The 17,627-nt window shown below is 40.5% G+C and overlaps 1 protein-coding gene across 1 annotated transcript; it reads left to right on the top strand.

The window, feature by feature from the left end:
• Positions 1 to 1,506: 1,506 nt before the first annotated feature.
• LOC124139358 (PR domain zinc finger protein 12-like) lies at positions 1,507 to 17,085 on the top strand. The gene is made up of 6 exons (XM_046506361.2): positions 1,507 to 1,596; positions 10,820 to 10,995; positions 12,280 to 12,438; positions 14,030 to 14,144; positions 14,677 to 14,898; positions 16,162 to 17,085. Exons 1-6 carry the CDS (start codon positions 1,563 to 1,565, stop codon positions 16,281 to 16,283), a joined length of 828 nt encoding a protein of 275 aa, XP_046362317.2. The 5' UTR covers positions 1,507 to 1,562; the 3' UTR covers positions 16,284 to 17,085.
• The last annotated feature ends 542 nt before the right edge of the window (positions 17,086 to 17,627 follow it).

The following is a 17,627-nucleotide window of genomic DNA, read 5'->3' as shown; positions in this document are numbered from 1 at the left end:
GTACAATGTGTGAAGCCCATTTCTGGTGTTCCCCGCCGTGATATTGCTAAATGCGGCGTAAAACCATACTCACTCACTCACTCACCCAGTCGGGAGAGAAGTTTGATCAACTTGTTGCCTCAGTCGGGAGAGAAGTTTGATCAACCTGTTGCGTCAGTCGGGAGAGTAGTTTGATCAACCTGTTGCGTCAGTCGGGAGAGTAGTTGGATCCAACTGTTGCCTCAGTCGGGAGTGTAGTTTGATCCAACTGTAGCCTTAGTCGGGAGAGAAGTTTGATCAACATGTTGCCTCAGTCGGGAGAGTAGTTTGATCCACCTGTAGCCTCAGTCGGGAGAGTAGTTTGATCCAACTGTTGTCTCAGTCGGGAGAGAAGTTTGATCAACTTGTTGCCTCAGTCGGGAGAGTAGTTTGATCAACCTGTTGCGTCAGTCGGGAGAGTAGTTGGATCCAACTGTTGCCTCAGTCGAGAGAGTAGTTTGATCCACCTGTTGCCTCAGTCGGGAGAGTAGTTTGATCCAACTTAGCCTCAGTCGGGAGAGTAGTTCGATCCAACTGTTGCCTCAGTCGGGAGAGTAGTTTGATCAACATGTTGCGTCAGTCGGGAGAGAAGTTTGATCAACATGTTGCCTCAGTCGGGAGAGTAGTTTGATCCACCTGTAGCCTCAGCCGGGAGAGTAGTTTGATCAACCTGTTGCCTCAGTCGGGAGAGTAGTTTGATCCACCTGTAGCCTCAGTCGGGAGTGTAGTTTGATCCACCTGTAACCTCAGTCGGGAGAGTAGTTTGATCTACTAACTAAAAATAACCAGTTTGACTTTGTTGATACAACATTGAACAAGTAACGCATATGTTTCATCTTGAACATCATACCAGGAAAAATGGACTAGGATAACGGGTAGTTGAAACATTAGTCTGTCGCTCTAACCCTTGGGCCACTGGTCATTTGCACCATGCGCATTTCTTTGTAAAGTTTGAAATTATAAACAAGAACTTAAGAAAATCCAAGCACACTGTCATCGAATAGTGTACGAACGAAATCTGTTAAAGTGTCCTAACAAAAGCTGTTGGTATAAGCGAAGTCTTGTAACCTGGACTAAGGCACGTGCCAGGTTAAAAAAGAGTTAAAATGCGGGTATGTGATAAAATATCCGTTAGCCCTCGGAGGCCCGTGTGGTTCTTAGTTTACCAGGAACCTCTGTCACGTGATTTAAAACGAGTGCGTGACGTCATATGTGTACCCGGATAGTTATCCAGGTCTCGCGAGATTTGATCTCGATCAGTGATTTCAATTATGGCCCCTTCTGTCCTTAGCTCCGTGCACCACCCGCCCCTATTGTATTGAAGTACGGGCGTTGTGATTGGCTGAATACTTCCGTAAATCACGAATCTGCAGTCTTCTTGAACCCTATAAATCCCCTATCATGTTGATCCGTCAATCATTAACAGACTTGATAAAAGAACATATTTTTGCGTTGAGTCCTGAGATTAGTAAGAGAAGTGTTTAATGGCGGTTTTAGCAGAAACTCTTAGGCAGTGCTTGTACGGCCAAGTCTGTTGGAACAATATGACAAATGCGTATAGTGTAAACAACATACAAGGTAAGGAACTTGATTATTTACCAATTCTTTAAGATGCTGTTTTAAATGAAACAGGTACATAGTTAAGAGTGATACAATTAATTTAGAATCGTGACTAAACTTTCAAATCTGTGTTTCAAAAGCAATAAATATCCACTTAATTTAGATTAGTGAGCAAATTTTACATTGCATGCTTTCGAAATGTATATGGTTTTAGAAGCAAGTACTTCATATACACTCTAAGAACTATCTATAGAAAAACAATGGTAATAACCAATCTTCGGCACTCTACAATTTCTGATATCTCTCACGAAGAAAAAATACGGAAAACAGGAAATCGCACATGCTAAAGTGAAGTAAATCACGTTGACAAGAAATAATTAATATAATAAAAATATGTCTTACAGGCAACTATATTTTAAAGCAATTTAGGACCAATTGTATTCTTTTCAATAATTTAACATGTTTCATCAAATTAAAACAAAAAATAAAACAATCATAAATTTGCATTGACATACAATTTTATACAAGTCCAGCCAAATAATGTTTTTAGGCCATCGGCTCGTGTACAATACTGTACAATATAATCGTGAATACAAAAGAGTACAACACAGTTGTAGAAGTAGTAATCATGTTTATAACGGATCTATTTTCAAGTCGAGCGTCATGGGCTTGTTATGTTCAGAACATTGAGAACCAAATGTTTACGTCAATTAAGAAATCCATAATAATATTCAATAATTTACATTTATCATAATCATAATGTCTACACTGAATACCATGGAAAAGATTTAATCATCATTCCTCAATATCATATAAGGAATTAATATAATCACACTTATGAAAAATAAATATTAGCATTCAACGTGCAGTATAACAGTGCATAACTGAATTCCTTGAAGTATTAATAGAAATGTGACGGACGAAAGAATTGTTGGTTTTCATTACGTATGAATAAAAATCATTTTCAAGTTTATATGAAATAAAGACATCCCGTTTTAACAAAGGCGTATTCTCTATCCATATCATTTGGTACATTTAACTTAAACTGCCGGGCAAAAGAAGGTATACACCCATGTTTGATGGTGGATAAAAATGAAATAACAAGAAATGGTTATTCGACGGTGATGCATGTAACGCGGGTATCGTAGTTGTGTTATGGACCTTTAGGGTTCGGTGACTGCGACGGCCGAGCAACGTTTCGATAACGTTTGAATGATTTGCAAAATCAAATTTCCAAGTGTATGCTTCATTTGCCCGGCAGTTAATAAAGAATTTTTTCATCTACATTTTTGGAAAATAGGTAGAAAAGTGTGGAAAGCAGGTTCGAGCATATTCATATTGTTAATAGAAAAACGAAGCTTGCCATCTTTGTTCATATCAGTTTGTTTTCTTCCATTCAAATGAATTTGTTCAGGATACCAGACAATACCAATTACTTTTGTCCTTATAAATGATTGACCTAGTAGAATGAAAGCCATTAGTTTCCCTGTCAGTTCTAAAGTATAGGGTCTCGCGGGTTTGACAGGAGCAGAACATACAAATGAACATTTTCCAATGTGTAATTTGTCAACATTCCTTGAAAGAGATTACAAAATATCCTTTACATATAAAGCACACAACAAAACATTTATAAGCTATTAAAAGGTATTTGTGACATTTATTTGTTCTGATATATTACAGATATTCATGACTGAATTGTTGATTAAATACAGTCCAACTATAAATCCAGCTGTGAATATGTCGCATTATTGCATTACATTTTGTTTGAATGTAAACAATTGTATGTTATTTTGATATTTACCTATTTACCAGAGACCATCCGTACATGGACTCTGTGGTAATACACTCAACACAGCTTCTTTCTCTACGCGATATTATTTCAATTTTGAGTAAGTATGACGTCATGAAGTAAAACACATATGATTTTTTTTTAGAAAAGACATATTTATGTTTAATTACAACATAAATGTGCAGATGTTGGAAAAATATGTTTTTTCCCGTTGTTCACGTCATGTTTCTGTAATTATTCAAAATAATATTCTATTTTGTATTTCACGTAACGTGAAATTTACTTCATTAATGCAACAACAGTTATACAATATTGCATTTCTTTAAAGAAAATAATTTTAAGAAAAAAAAATAACTTACTGTAGTCACACTTGACCGATGACTAAAATGGGATTTATGTTTTGGCGTTTCAATAGAAAAACAACAATAACAAATCTATGACAATCGCGTAACTATTTCGAATTTATGATTTGTGTGAAGAATTGTTTTAAAAGAAAAACAAAATAATAATATTTGAATAATCAGCTCCAAGAAGTAAGTTCTATCTTACAAATCTGACCTTATCTCCCTAATCTCAATTTTCCCATTAATATACATTTTTTCTATTAAAAATTTGACAGCGGTTGTTGACAATTGTACAAGACAACTGTGGGTAAAAATTGCATGGCTCCGAAAGTCTGACAAAATAAAAAAATAAAAACCATCATATCAAATTTGAGATAAGGTGCATGTCTTGCGGCGATTACTGACAGAATATTCTAAATCCTAAAATTTCACGTTTTAGGATATTTACAGAATTTGTAAAATGTTCCCTGAAGGAAAGACGATGATACATGCCACTCAAACATACACAACCCCGCGAGTGTGATGCAGCTGTAATAGGTTTGAAAAGGTGGACTTGCTTTAAAACATATTTATTTTAACAATATTATTTCTCTGGCCACATGCTGCCCGGAGTTTATTGGTACAATCTCATGGAAGATAAGATCATGCTATTGTAACAGAAAGTTGTATAACTCAATCGGCAATTAATCATACATGATTCAACTGATACCACTAAGCTTTACGATAATTTCAAACCGTCATTTCTACCATAGGGTTTTATTTGCCATTTGAAAAATAATAAAGTTGAATTTTGACCCATTTGATCAAACTTGGTGAATATATCTTTTCACTCAAACAAACAATGCATAAATTGTTATTTTTCGAACAATATAAACCCGCATATACCAACATGCTCTGCTTTAGTAATTTTTCATATCTATAACTGATGTTGTAGCTTATTTTTTTTGTAATTAATTTTGAAGATAAGTTTCATTTTATTTACATAATAGACACACAAGTGTGATTTCTGTTCATACAGCGATAATGAAAATAGATGGAAACAGATTGTGTGCGCACACAATTAGAGAACAAATTGAAAGTATAGGTATCACTTTGGCTGAGAGCTAAAGTTGTGGATGCGGGAGTGTATCGGTTGGTTGATTTTGCGGGTATCATGACTTCAAAGGGTGGCTTATCACATATAGACAGTTTTTTTACACCGGAAATATTTCTGAAACGATTCAAAAACCTGAAAAAAATATTCGTAATTGTTTTCCCAAAGCTCATTAAGATGTACCGATGTGAAAGTTCATTGTCAAAACCAGCAGCACGCATTGAATTGGGAAAAATGTTTCCCCAGACAAATAATCCGAAGCATGTGAGTGAGTGAGTGAGCGATTGGGCTCCTGTAGGCAATCAGATCCGGGCTTTAGGCATCACGTGCATACTTTTGTAGTTTAACACTCACAGTCGTGGTTATGGTTCTGACAATCCGGACATGACGGCGAATCGGGGATCAGCGGATCGTGGCATGGTTAAGGGACGTAACTTTGTACATCATTAAACGCAATCATAACAAATCTGCTTTACTATTGATATCCATATATGTCAATCAAAACTGAACAGCATAATGAAAGTAATCAATTGAATTACTAAAGAAATTCACCTGGTTGTACAAACAGACACCACGCGTTCTCAAAAATGCTTGACATACTCGTTAACTCTCAGCGCCTTTACAAAGCAAATTAAGCCCCATCGGGTTCACCCTATACACATTAACCCTACCCCAAGACTAGCTCTACCAGCAGAGCATGTCAACCTTTTGCATGATAATTAAAATTGAACAGATTAATGTTTTTGTACGGGTTAGCTTTCACCGCGACAACGACAGTCGACACTTCGACCCGAATCCGCTAGATGGCGCACTGGTGGTTACCAGCACGTGGAATGCGGGCTACTGCGCGTGCGTGTCTGCTTAGGGAGTATTAATGTAATAACGTGATAGCAGACGAAACAGCATATCGCCAGCTTAACAACCGGCTGGGTAGAAATCGCATCCAATATGTCTTCCTGGTCGGAACAAGTTAATGTAAATTCATTCGTCGGAAAATGTAAGGTTTTTTAATAGGGGCACGACCCTTTGTATTCACAGCAGGATAATTAGACATGCGTCCGGAGACAACAACTGGGCAATGCCATGTTTATACATGCGGGTGGAGGTGGGGGGAATGCCATGTCGATGGGGGGTGGGTGATGGTGAGCACGATAGATTAGCAGAGTCTATTCTTCAGGGTTTATGCGAAATGTAGCGTTTTGGAATGAGGACACTTTCTTCTTTTCGTTCAGCGGTTGCAGCGCCGTGGGGAAACACTCCCAATGGTGCTACTACACTGAGCGAGAACAGCTGGACGAAGGGGTGGCATTGTGGTGGCAGGGGTTAGGGTAGGGGTAGGGGTGGGGCAGTGACGGGGGTGGGGATGTTTCACTAGGATTAAGACAGGTGCGAGGACACTTACACCGCGCTGTCGACAAAGGCCCGAGATGGTATCGACTAAGTATTTCTTTTAGTAGTTATTTCCTGCTGTGGCTAATGGTGTCGCCCTCTATGCCCTTATTACGCTAAAGACATTAAACAACGTCATTATAATCGAATAATCGACACTTCCGCGAAGGTAAGATATCTTCATAATTTACACAAAAACACATATGTGTGACTTAGTGATTTCATGTTGTAAAGGAGTCGCGCCAATTAATATCAAGGCTTGATCGACTGTTTCTGTTCTGCTATTCACTTGCAAACTATCGGAACCGTGAAGATCCGGGGTACAATAGGTCTTCAGCAACCCATGCTTGTCCTAAGAGACGACTATGCTTGTCGTAAGAGGCGACTAACGGGATCGGGTGGTCAGGCTCTCTGACTTGGTTGATGTCATCGTATCCCAATTGCGTGGATCGATGCTCATGATTTTAATCACTGGATTGTCTGGTCCAGATTCGATTATTTACAGACCGCCGTCATATAGCTGGAATATTGCTGAGTTCGGCTTTAAACAACAAACAAACAAACCAAACAAACAAAATATCGGACACATTAACGGGACTTGGAACATCTGTGTGTGTGTGTGTGTGTGTGTGTGTGTGTGTGTGTGTGTGTGTGTGTGTGTGTGTGTGTCTCTCTCTCTCTCTCTCTCTCCCCCTCTCTCTCTGGGTTATGGATACACCATGACCCACGGTTAAATAGGAATATAGACATACCATGACACACGGTTAAATAGGAATATAGACATACCATGATCCACGTTTAAATAGGAATATTGATACACCATGAACCACGGTTAAATAGGTATATAGATATACCATGACCCACGGTTGAATAGGAATATAGATACACCATGACCCACGTTTAAATAGGAATATAGATACACCACGACCCACGGTTATATAGGATTATAGATATACCACGCCCCATGGTTAAATATGAATATAGATACACTACGACCCACGGTTAAATAGAAATTTAAATACACCATGACCCATGGTTAAATAGGAATATAGATACACCACGACCCACGGTTATATCGGAATATAGGTATACTACGACCCACGGTTGAATAGGAATATAAATACACCATGACCCACGTTTAAATAGGACAATAGATATACCGTGACCCACGGTTAAATAGGAATATAGATACACCACGACCAACGGTTATATCGGAATATAGGTATACTACGACCCACGGTTGAATAGGAATATAATTACACCATGACCCATGGTTAAATAGGAATATAGATACACCACGACCCACGGTTAAATAGGAATATCGATACACCACGACCCACGGTTAAATAGGAATATAGATATTGCACGTCGCTATATAAGTGCAATAATCTTGGACGCGACGTTAAACCCCATTTCACCTTGTTACCTAGCTGTGCCTTTACCAGGTTAACCAAGATAACGTGTAGTGAAGATCTCAACGGAAAGTGTTATCACGTTAATAACAAAGCAGCGTACCACGGAGTTAACATATGCCACGACATCAGCAGCCTAGTTGCCATGTTTCCAGTCCACTGAGCGACAAAGGCCATGTATCAGCCTGTCAACCCCCTTCGGCCCTAAGCCCTTCACACAGGACATCTCCTTAACGACCACAATGCGGGCCTGTCTGGGTAGTGAACTATGTGTATTAGTGGGGATTAGCATACTGTGTTAATCTTTCTATTAAAAAGGATAAATGGTTGTGTCCTTTAATGTTAACTGGTGGCACGTGAAACTCTTTATTTTATATTTTATTTTTGCATCTCTTTACATTTGATGCGAGGTTAGACACAACAAAGGTGTCTATGTGGCCTGAACCTAAAAGGAAAATATACAGCCACGTTTGATGATGGCTAGAAATGAAACAAACGAGAATGGTCATTCGATTGTGATGTGTTTAATGAGGGTATCATAGTTGTATTTTAGACCTTGTTTGCGGTGTGATGGCGATTGGATAACGTTTGTAATTGTTTGGTCAAATCCAATTTTCAAGTGTATACTTTCTTTCGTCCGGCAGTTTAGTATGGACTTTGTTGAATTCATCCTGTGAACTGTATAAAGTCACGGCTAAGTCCTTATGAGAGTACGATGCGTTTTGTGTTAATTGTTTTCGGGACATCCAGGTAACACTATTTATTATCGGACGCTGTAAAATTGAGGCAATTCCTTCATACCACCAACCCTATACACTGAATATCAAAACAGCTGTGTCTTAAAATACATCATTTTAAATTTTACTTCGACGACAGACTTTAAGGTGGTTCAGGTAAAATAAAAATAATTTTTAAAATTTAAAAACAGGGGCCTCAGCAGGTCATTGTTTCATGGCTAGATGAGCCAGACACTACGACAAGTGGCCCGTGAAGATTAGAATAGGTCTTCAGTAGGTGAGGTGAGGTGAGGTGTGGTGAAATGGGGTTTAACGTCGCGTCCAAAATTTTTGCACTTATATAGCGACGTGCATTTACATGTGTGTGTTTGTGTGGCTGCTTGTACTAGTCCGGACTAATGGCGATTCATAGTGCTAACTCACTGAGATACCATGCCGCAGTTTAACATGAATACCCCACTCAGACACAGTATACTGACTCCGAGCCGACCAGTCCTTGTTTTAGCCCCTTAATGCCCAGCGCCAGACAGGGTAACAACAAGTACCATCTTTTAACGTCTTTTGGTATGACGCGGTCGGGGATCGAACCCCGGACCTTCCGCTCTCCGGGCGGACGCTCTACCACTAGACTACGGAGGCGGTCAGGTCTTCAGTAACCCATGCTTATCGGAAAAGACGATAAAGGGTATCGGGTGGTCAGGCTCGCTGACTTAGTTGATGCATGTAATCGAATCCCAACTGTGTAGCTCGATACACAGTTGTCTTTTCCAAACTGGAATATTGCAGAGTGTGGCGGTAAACAACAAACAAAACACGATGAGCTATGATAGACATTTTGGTCCCTTGGCGCACTCCACTACCAGCACAATCCGCCCGACGGCGATGGAGTAGCGGCGTTGTGAGACTCCTGGCTGTATTATAAACTCCTAATTCTCGTTATGGTAGTGATGCTTAGCGAGGCTTTGTATTGGCGTCCCGTGGGGAGGTTTATCGACGTTTCAACAACCAAATGTGTCACTGAAAACAGGACTTCGCCTGGCGCTGTCTTTGTCAAAGCCAGGTGGTGTCAGTCATCGGGACACTTCCCGTGGCAGAGTGTGTTCATCGAGGAGTGTCCCCGTGTCCTAGATCAACGAGCTCCTTGAGTAAGTGAGTGAATGTTGCTCAACGCATCAACCAGCAATATTTCAGCTGCATCACGGCGGCCTGTAAATAACATTACGAGAGTATTTTTTTGACGCCTCAGCCAGCAATATCCCGGCTACATGATGGCGATCTGTAAATATTAGTGCAAGAGTATGTTGTTTGACACGACAGCCAGCAAAATGCCGGCTACAGCCTGTAAATAATAGAACGAGAGTATTTTGTTTTACGCCGCAGCCATAAGTATCCCGGCTACATCACGACAGCCTTTAAATAATGTGACGAGAGTATTTTGTTTGACGCCGCAGTAACAAATATGCCAGCTACATCACGATGGCCTGTATAGAATAGACTCTGGGCCTGGAAAACCAGTGACTGAAAGCATGAGCAACGCTCAGCGAAATCGTGGCACCACGACTCCCAGTCTGCCCAGCTACCGAATCCGAATCTGTCTAGCGCTCAGGTCATCTTAACTTCCATCCCTTAGAATAGATTTAGGTCAGTATTATCTCTAAGATCACTTTGTGGAACAGGGCCATGGTTCCTGGATGCTCAACGTGACGTAACATCATCACAACACAATAGTTATTTTTTCTAATAGTGCTACCGGTGGATGGACATACTTACCCCTTTCACGAGCGCCTGGTGTCATCTCTGATTTTCGGTGATCCATTCATATAATTTCAATATATTCCCTTCTGTTTCGGTAGATAGTCAAGACTGATCTTGAATAACGTTGCCGTTTTATATTTCTAATTACGACATAAAACATAGTTGCAATTTCAAAAATGTAGCTGATTGTTTGAAAATATCTTTGATATTTGCAAATTAAAAAAAAGCTGTTCTATGAAGAGTTTCTGATTCCTGTGATCGTTTGTTCGAGTTCATCCTAGAAACCTGTGGATTGGGGTTTCACCAAAGTAGTAAATGTCCAACCCCTCCATCGCTTCGGGCTCTTCTCCCCCGACCCGTGAAGATTCCGGGGTAGAATAGGTTTTCAGCAACCCATGCTTGCTGTAAAAGGTGACTATGCTTGTCGTAAAAGGCGACTAACGGGATCGGGTGGTCAGTCTCGCTGACTTGGTTGATGCATGTCATCGATCCCAAATGCGTGGATTGATGCTCATGATATCAAGCACTGGATTGTCTGGTCCAGACTCGATTATATACAGAATAGCTGGAATATTGCTGAGTGCGGCGTTAAACAACAAACCAACCAACAAATCTTCGCCCCCATTAAGCTGAGACGCCCTGATATCTCTGGAATATCGATCAAAGCGTTAAACCCAACTCACTCACTCACAGTTCTATAACTTAAGTTTATTCCTTTCCAGAAATAACATCAGTGCAAACGCCGAAACAAGTTAGAGTTGGTCCATCGTCTCTCCCCGGAGCAAGTCTCGGCGTGTTCTCGACCACGTGGATCAAAACGGGAACTGAGATGGGGCCGTTCATTGGACGAGTTGTCAACAGAGAGAATATGGACTGCAGCAGCGAAAACGCTTGGGAGGTTGGCAAAAAATACTTTATTAACACTTTACGAAAATAGATTCCAAGAAAAAAACGCTCGGCGGCTTGTGTTGATTCCGGATGTTATAAGGAGCCCAGTTGTCATGGCATCTCGCAGGAAAGCAGGATAAAGCATGGTCGAGTGGCTGCAATGTGGGACCTAGATGATTGAATCGTACCGCACGGCATATGCCCGGCCAAAGTTTGATTATTCACAGACCGCTGTGATATAACTGTCATATTGCTGATTGTTGCGTGAACCAATAATCACGCATTCGATTAGTCACAGACCGCTGTGATATAACTGTCATATTGCTGATTGTTGCGCGAACCAATAATCACGCATTTGATAGTTCACATACCGCTGTGATATAACTGTCATATTGCTGATTGTTGCGTGAACCAATAATCACGCATTCGATTATTCACAGACCGCTGTGATATAACTGTCATATTGCTGATTGTTGCGTGAACCAATAATCACGCATTCGATTAGTCACAGACCGCTGTGATATAACTGTCATATTGCTGATTGTTGCGCGAACCAATAATCACGCATTTGATAGTTCACAGACCGCTGTGATATAACTGGCATATTGCTGATTGCGGCGTAAACCAATATTCACGCATTCGATTAGTCACAGACCGCCGTGATATAACTGTCATATTGCTGATTGTTGCGTGAACCAATAATCACGCATTCGATACTTCAAAGACCGCTGTGATATAACTGTCATATTGCTGATTGTTGCGTGAACCAATAATCACGCATTCGATAGTTCACAGACCGCTGTGATATAACTGTCATATTGCTGATTGTTGCGTGAACCAATAATCACGCATTCGATAGTTCACAGACCGCTGTGATATAACTGTCATATTGCTGATTGTTGCGTGAACCAATAATCACGCATTCGATAGTTCACAGACCGCTGTGATATAACTGTCATATTGCTGATTGTTGCGTGAACCAATAATCACGCATTCGATAGTTTACAGACCGCCGTGATATAACTGTCATATTGCTGATTGCGGCGTAAACCAATATTCTCGCATTCGATTAGTCACAGACCGCCGTGATATAACTGTCATATTGCTGATTGTTGCGTGAACCAATAATCACGCATTCGATTAGTCACAGACCGCCGTGATATAACTGGCATATTGCCAGTTTGTTGCGTAAACCAATATTCACGCATTCGATTAGTCACAGACCGCCGTGATATAACTGGCATATTGCAGACTGTGACAAGTGAGTGACTCACTCAGTCATTATTTGTTTCAGATCTTTGACGATCAGGGCAACATCTTGCTGTACCTTGACGGGGGGACAGAGCATCCCCGGGCCAGCTGGCTCTCCTATGTCAACTGTGCCAGGAACGAGCAGGAACAGAACCTCGAGACATTCCAAGTAGGCAGGAACATCTTCTACAGAGCCATCAAGGTAAGTTGTCCGGTAAGGGCCCACTGAGGATTCTGGCTCAGAATAGCACTCCATGCCTACCTGTCGAACAGGCAGTTAATATTAGTTAGAGAGTGAGTTGGTTTAACGCCGCTTTTAACAGTATTCCAGTTATATCACGGCGTGTCAGCTTAATGTGGGAGGAAAGCCCGAAGTGATGCAGGTCTAAGACGTTTACCACTTTGGTGAAACCCACGAGCACGGGTATGGTGCTGACAAACCTAGAAACATAATCGGGTCGAACCGGGGTTCGAACCCACAATCATAGGTTTCTGGCGTGCCCAAGGGACGCAACTCTGCACAGCGAGTCGCGGCGCCTTAGACGACTGGGCCACCCGTGCCCCCAGTTAACATGAGGAACGGATGGTCTACAATAGGGATCGGATGATCAGGTCACTTGCGTACTGCTTGACCTTCATGTTCTGCTTTTTACGATTCTATTTTAACAAAACCAAACATATTAAAAAGCGTGTAATTCGTTTTTGAGATATGTTATTGATTACACATCATGTAAACTGTTTTGTGTTTTGGACAGAGTCAGGTGATTTGTTCAGGTGATTCAAGCTCGATAGCTGCGGTATTATCTCCTGTGTGACATCAATTCATTAATCCGTATTACTGAGGTCCCGTCTAAGAAGACTGGACAGTCAGGGCATAGGGACCATCGAAAATATATGGAGTTAGTTCGAGACAAGCGGAGTGCCGATATTTTGCAATCTAATCTAAGGCCCGTTCCAGAAAGCGAACTTAGAGCTACGACTATCGTTAGTAATGTTAACAAATTGGATCTACGACAATCGCAGCACGAAGATCGTTTGAAAAAACAGTCCCTTGGGAATACAGTTTCAGTGTCATGATCCTCTAGATATCCAGATTTCGAGACAAGAGGAGTTTAAATTAGTAAGGACAATGGTTCAACCATGTTCACAACGTTACAGTTAAAGGAGTGAGTGAGTTAGTGAGTATGGTTTTACGCCGCTTTTAACAATATTCCAGCAATATCACGGCGGGGGACACCAGAAATGGGCTTCACACATTGTACCCATGTCGGGAACCGAACCCGGGTCTTCGGCGTGACGAGCGAACGCTTTAACTACTAGGCTACCCGACCGCCCCTTACAGTTAAAGGAATTAATCGAGTTCTAAATATAGTGGTTCCACTGTTTATGATATTATCTACACCCGGATATAGGGTGGTTGTATTGTGACGCGTTCCCCAAGACTCATGTAGATTACCTACTTCATGAGGGAGAATTTTCCAAGTGCAGATGCATGTTTCTTTCTTTGTTTGTTAGCTGTTTATCGCCGCACTCAGCAACATTCCAGCTGTATGACGGCGGTCTCAGTAAATAATCAAGTCTGGACCAGACAATCCAGTGATTGACATCATGACCATCGATCAACGCAATGGGGATAAGATGACATGCGTCAACCAAGTCAGCGAGACGGACCACCCGATCCCGTTTGTCGCCTCTTACGATGAGCATATAGTCGCCTTTTACAGCGAGCATGGGTTCCTGAAGACCTGTTCTACCCTGGATCTTCATTAAAGAACGCTTGTGTTTCATTCCAGGACATCCCCCCGCAACAGGAATTGTTGGTTTGGTACGGAGCGTCCTTCAACTTATATATGGGTATCCCGTCCCTGGGTCACCCGGTGCCAGAGGTCAAGGACGTGTCACCTGCAGGTCTGTGTTTACTGTCACTGTTAATAGTTCAATACATTGAGGTGGTTAAATTATCTTGTCAAATGAGACATTTATATAATTGAAGTCGTATTGATGAATAAAAATTAATTAATGCCGAAGGAAGTACTGGAGAAATCAATTTTGCTTGAGGTTCCAATAGCCCCCGGCTCCCACAAACAGAAAACATATATCATTCAACTGATGTTTTGAAAAGAAAAAAATCCTTTGGTTTCTCGGTTAGAGAAACAAGTTTATGTCTTGTTGTACTGATGGAACAAATATTCTGTCTCAAACACAATTCCATTAGAAAAAAAATACACAATAAAAACAAACAAACAAACAAATAATTGGTGGCTTTGTACACTAAGTGATTAGAGTTAGTTTTCATAGTTGATATCAAGGACAAGTCCCCACCGCCCCCTCGAAATATGGTAGAAGTCTGCTCGGTATTTCAGCTGTAGGGTAAGTTGTCTGATAAATGTTGTGAAGCACCAAATAAATTTATGAAACAAATCTTAAACTGTTCTTTTAGACCCCAAGTCTCAACATCAGCATCAGCCGACCCTCCCGAAACAGACGCCCCTCCCTGCCACGAAGCTGAAGTGTGTGTTGTGCAGGCGGGGGTTCAACTCTAGGAGCAACCTCCGCTCGCACATGCGCATACACACCATGGAGAAGCCATTTGTATGTCGCTTCTGTGACCGGAGATTCAGCCAGTCTTCCACACTCAGAAACCACGTCCGCCTACACACAGGTAGGCTATTTGACCACGCACTTTAACACTGTTCAATATCTACTTGGTTTACGGATCTACCGATCCAAATTTTCCTAATGTGCAATAAAATGAAACGTGATCTTTCTTACCCAGAAACCATAAAATTGTATGGTCTCTGTTACCGAAGAGCCATAAAAAAGACAACTAGGTCGATGCGAAGCGAAATAACCCGTCTCCAGCTTTTTCTTTATGCTTTCCGACAATTCTCCAAACACCCCTTCAACAATCTCATCGCTAAGCAAAGATCTGAGGACATCCGGGTCACGTCAGAACGACCTTTCATCCGACCAATCAAAGCGTCGCTTACCAGATCGTGAAAGTGACAGTCGGAATGTGTTTTCTAAACATGCAACCTCGAAAACGTTAAAACGGGGTATTCCGAACGACAGTAACGGCCCGTACGACCTATTCCGTCAAAATTATCGTCTGTCTCTCGCTTCCGTAGGATAAACATTTGAACGGAGGAGGCGTTGCACATACAATATCAACAATATATTAGACATTACGGATTAGTCTTTTGTTCAGTTTTCAAAACTGTGTCAACATTTTTCAAGCGTAGTCTGAAATGGAAGTGGCCAAGTTGGAAAGAGTGCCGTAAAACTCGAGAAAGCTGCTTTCTCATTGGCTGATATCAACCTCTTGTTATTCGTTTCAGTGGTCGGTCAAAGTTCGCGAAAGGTCGTTCTGACGTGACCCGTAATGGGATGTCCTCAGATCTTTGTTTAGCGGCAGCGAGAACTTAGATCTGATTTTAATGAGATTGCCCCTTCAACTGCATTACATGAAAAACAAGAGTTATCTCCCTTCGCCTTGTCAGTATGCATATGTTGAACTTGTATGTATATTTTTTATAACTTTGTAATTGTGTACATGCAAATAAATGGCGAGATAGACATTGGTAGCTTTGTTTTTCTGTGAATGGAGGTTTTGTGAATATTTTATATATTTTTTTAATTCGACCACTGATGATTCTGTTATGGAAAAAACTAACATTAGACCAAGTTAACAAAAACTAGGCATTTTCATGCGATGGCTATTATCTTCACCCTTTTACCCAGGGTGTCTATTGTAGTCTTATATATAATATATACCCCCATTCGTTATCATGTGACTATTTTGTTACATTCATTACAAATGTAAGTCATTTTATCATTTCCAACGCAAAAGAGACGATAGATACTACTTAATAATTTGTGATGTAATTTTTTTTTAACACTAACGTCAACACCTTTATCACTTTAGGAGAAAAGCCGTACAAGTGTACAGTCTGCCAGAGCTCGTACAGTCAGCTTGCCGGCCTGCGCGCGCATCAGAAGAGCGCGAGACATCGACCACAAGCCAATCAGCAACAGTCACACACGTGACATCTGACATTCCATACACGTCTGTAAACAATAACGAGAAAAAATATATATTTGAAACATATTTTGAAAGTACTTTGGTGCTGAGAACTTGCATATCAGAAATACCGAAGCATCGACACACATGTTACATACATGTATACATACATATATATATTTATACTCAGCTGAGCCACTTGGTTAACATAGGTAGAAGTATGTACTATTTAAATGTCGACGTGTTCCGTGAAGTCATATACTTGTAAGTCAAAATATGCAATAATAACATTGTGATAAATGCAATCCCATGTCAACTGGGGCAGCTTGGCTCAACCAGCCACCAATGTGATTGAAGCGAACTGAGTGGCGCTCAAGGGTATAGGAGTTGTCTCCCTTGAAATAGAGACTTTGTGCGCGTAAATGGCATCGGTCATAACGACCAATTTTCCATGCTTAACAAAGACAGGCAGAGTCGAGTATGCGGGGTGTCCATACTATTTATTATTGTTGGTTTTTTTCAATTTAGTCACCGGTCATAAGTAAGTTATTTTTATTAATTTACTGATTATTCTTTTAAAATATTGTTTTATTTAATTTTAATTCCAAAATATGACTTTTCTTTCTAAGAATGTCTTTTTTCAGTAAAATGAACTAAATTATGTCTATGTCCATAAAATATAAGATGCAGAATTGTCATCACCTAACAGTGCCTTATATGACAGTGTTTAGTATGATGTTACATACACCCGTGCATCAGACACCTTCCTCGAGGACTTTCCACATTTGGCCATTGCCGGAACTACTTTCACAGTGTATATTTTTTTGTGGTTACATGTGCCGCTTACACACTTGTATCTTTACATTATTATGTTTGTAATTGTAAATAAATATTTATACTTCCTGGTTTGAGTTGTGTCTTTAGTCCCACAAGGTTGCTTTTAAGGTGTTATTTGTGAAACAGAGTTGCCTGATGTATATTATATGTATATATATATTATTATCGATAGTTTAGCATTATAATGACTGTCAATTCGTTTTTTCGAAGATGTAACTGTCGCTGTCGTGCTTTTGGTTACCTTGCACGATTCTTTCCGTGAATCGAAAAGTCGGCTCTTATCACTCATTTTCATCTTCCTGAGGCAAGGGAGTTAACTGACCTTAAAAGTCATTAAACTCCCTTGTTTCTGGAAGATGCTCATTTTTGCAATATTTAAGTATTTCATCATACCAGAAGTCCATAACTTACAAGTGTAAGAAAGAAAACCAGCTTTGTGTGAACAACTTGCACTTATCTTTATCTTTTGTTTGTTTGTTTGTTTGTTGTTTAACGCCGCACCCAGCAATATTTCAGCTATATGATAGCGGTCT

The sequence above is a fragment of the Haliotis rufescens genome, unplaced genomic scaffold (assembly GCF_023055435.1).
Source record: "Haliotis rufescens isolate VD_foot unplaced genomic scaffold, xgHalRufe1.0.p SCAF_8, whole genome shotgun sequence".
NCBI classification, from domain to species: domain Eukaryota; kingdom Metazoa; phylum Mollusca; class Gastropoda; order Lepetellida; family Haliotidae; genus Haliotis; species Haliotis rufescens.
Note: the sequence above shows the minus strand (reverse complement) of the source record. Positions and strands in the feature narration are given on the sequence as shown.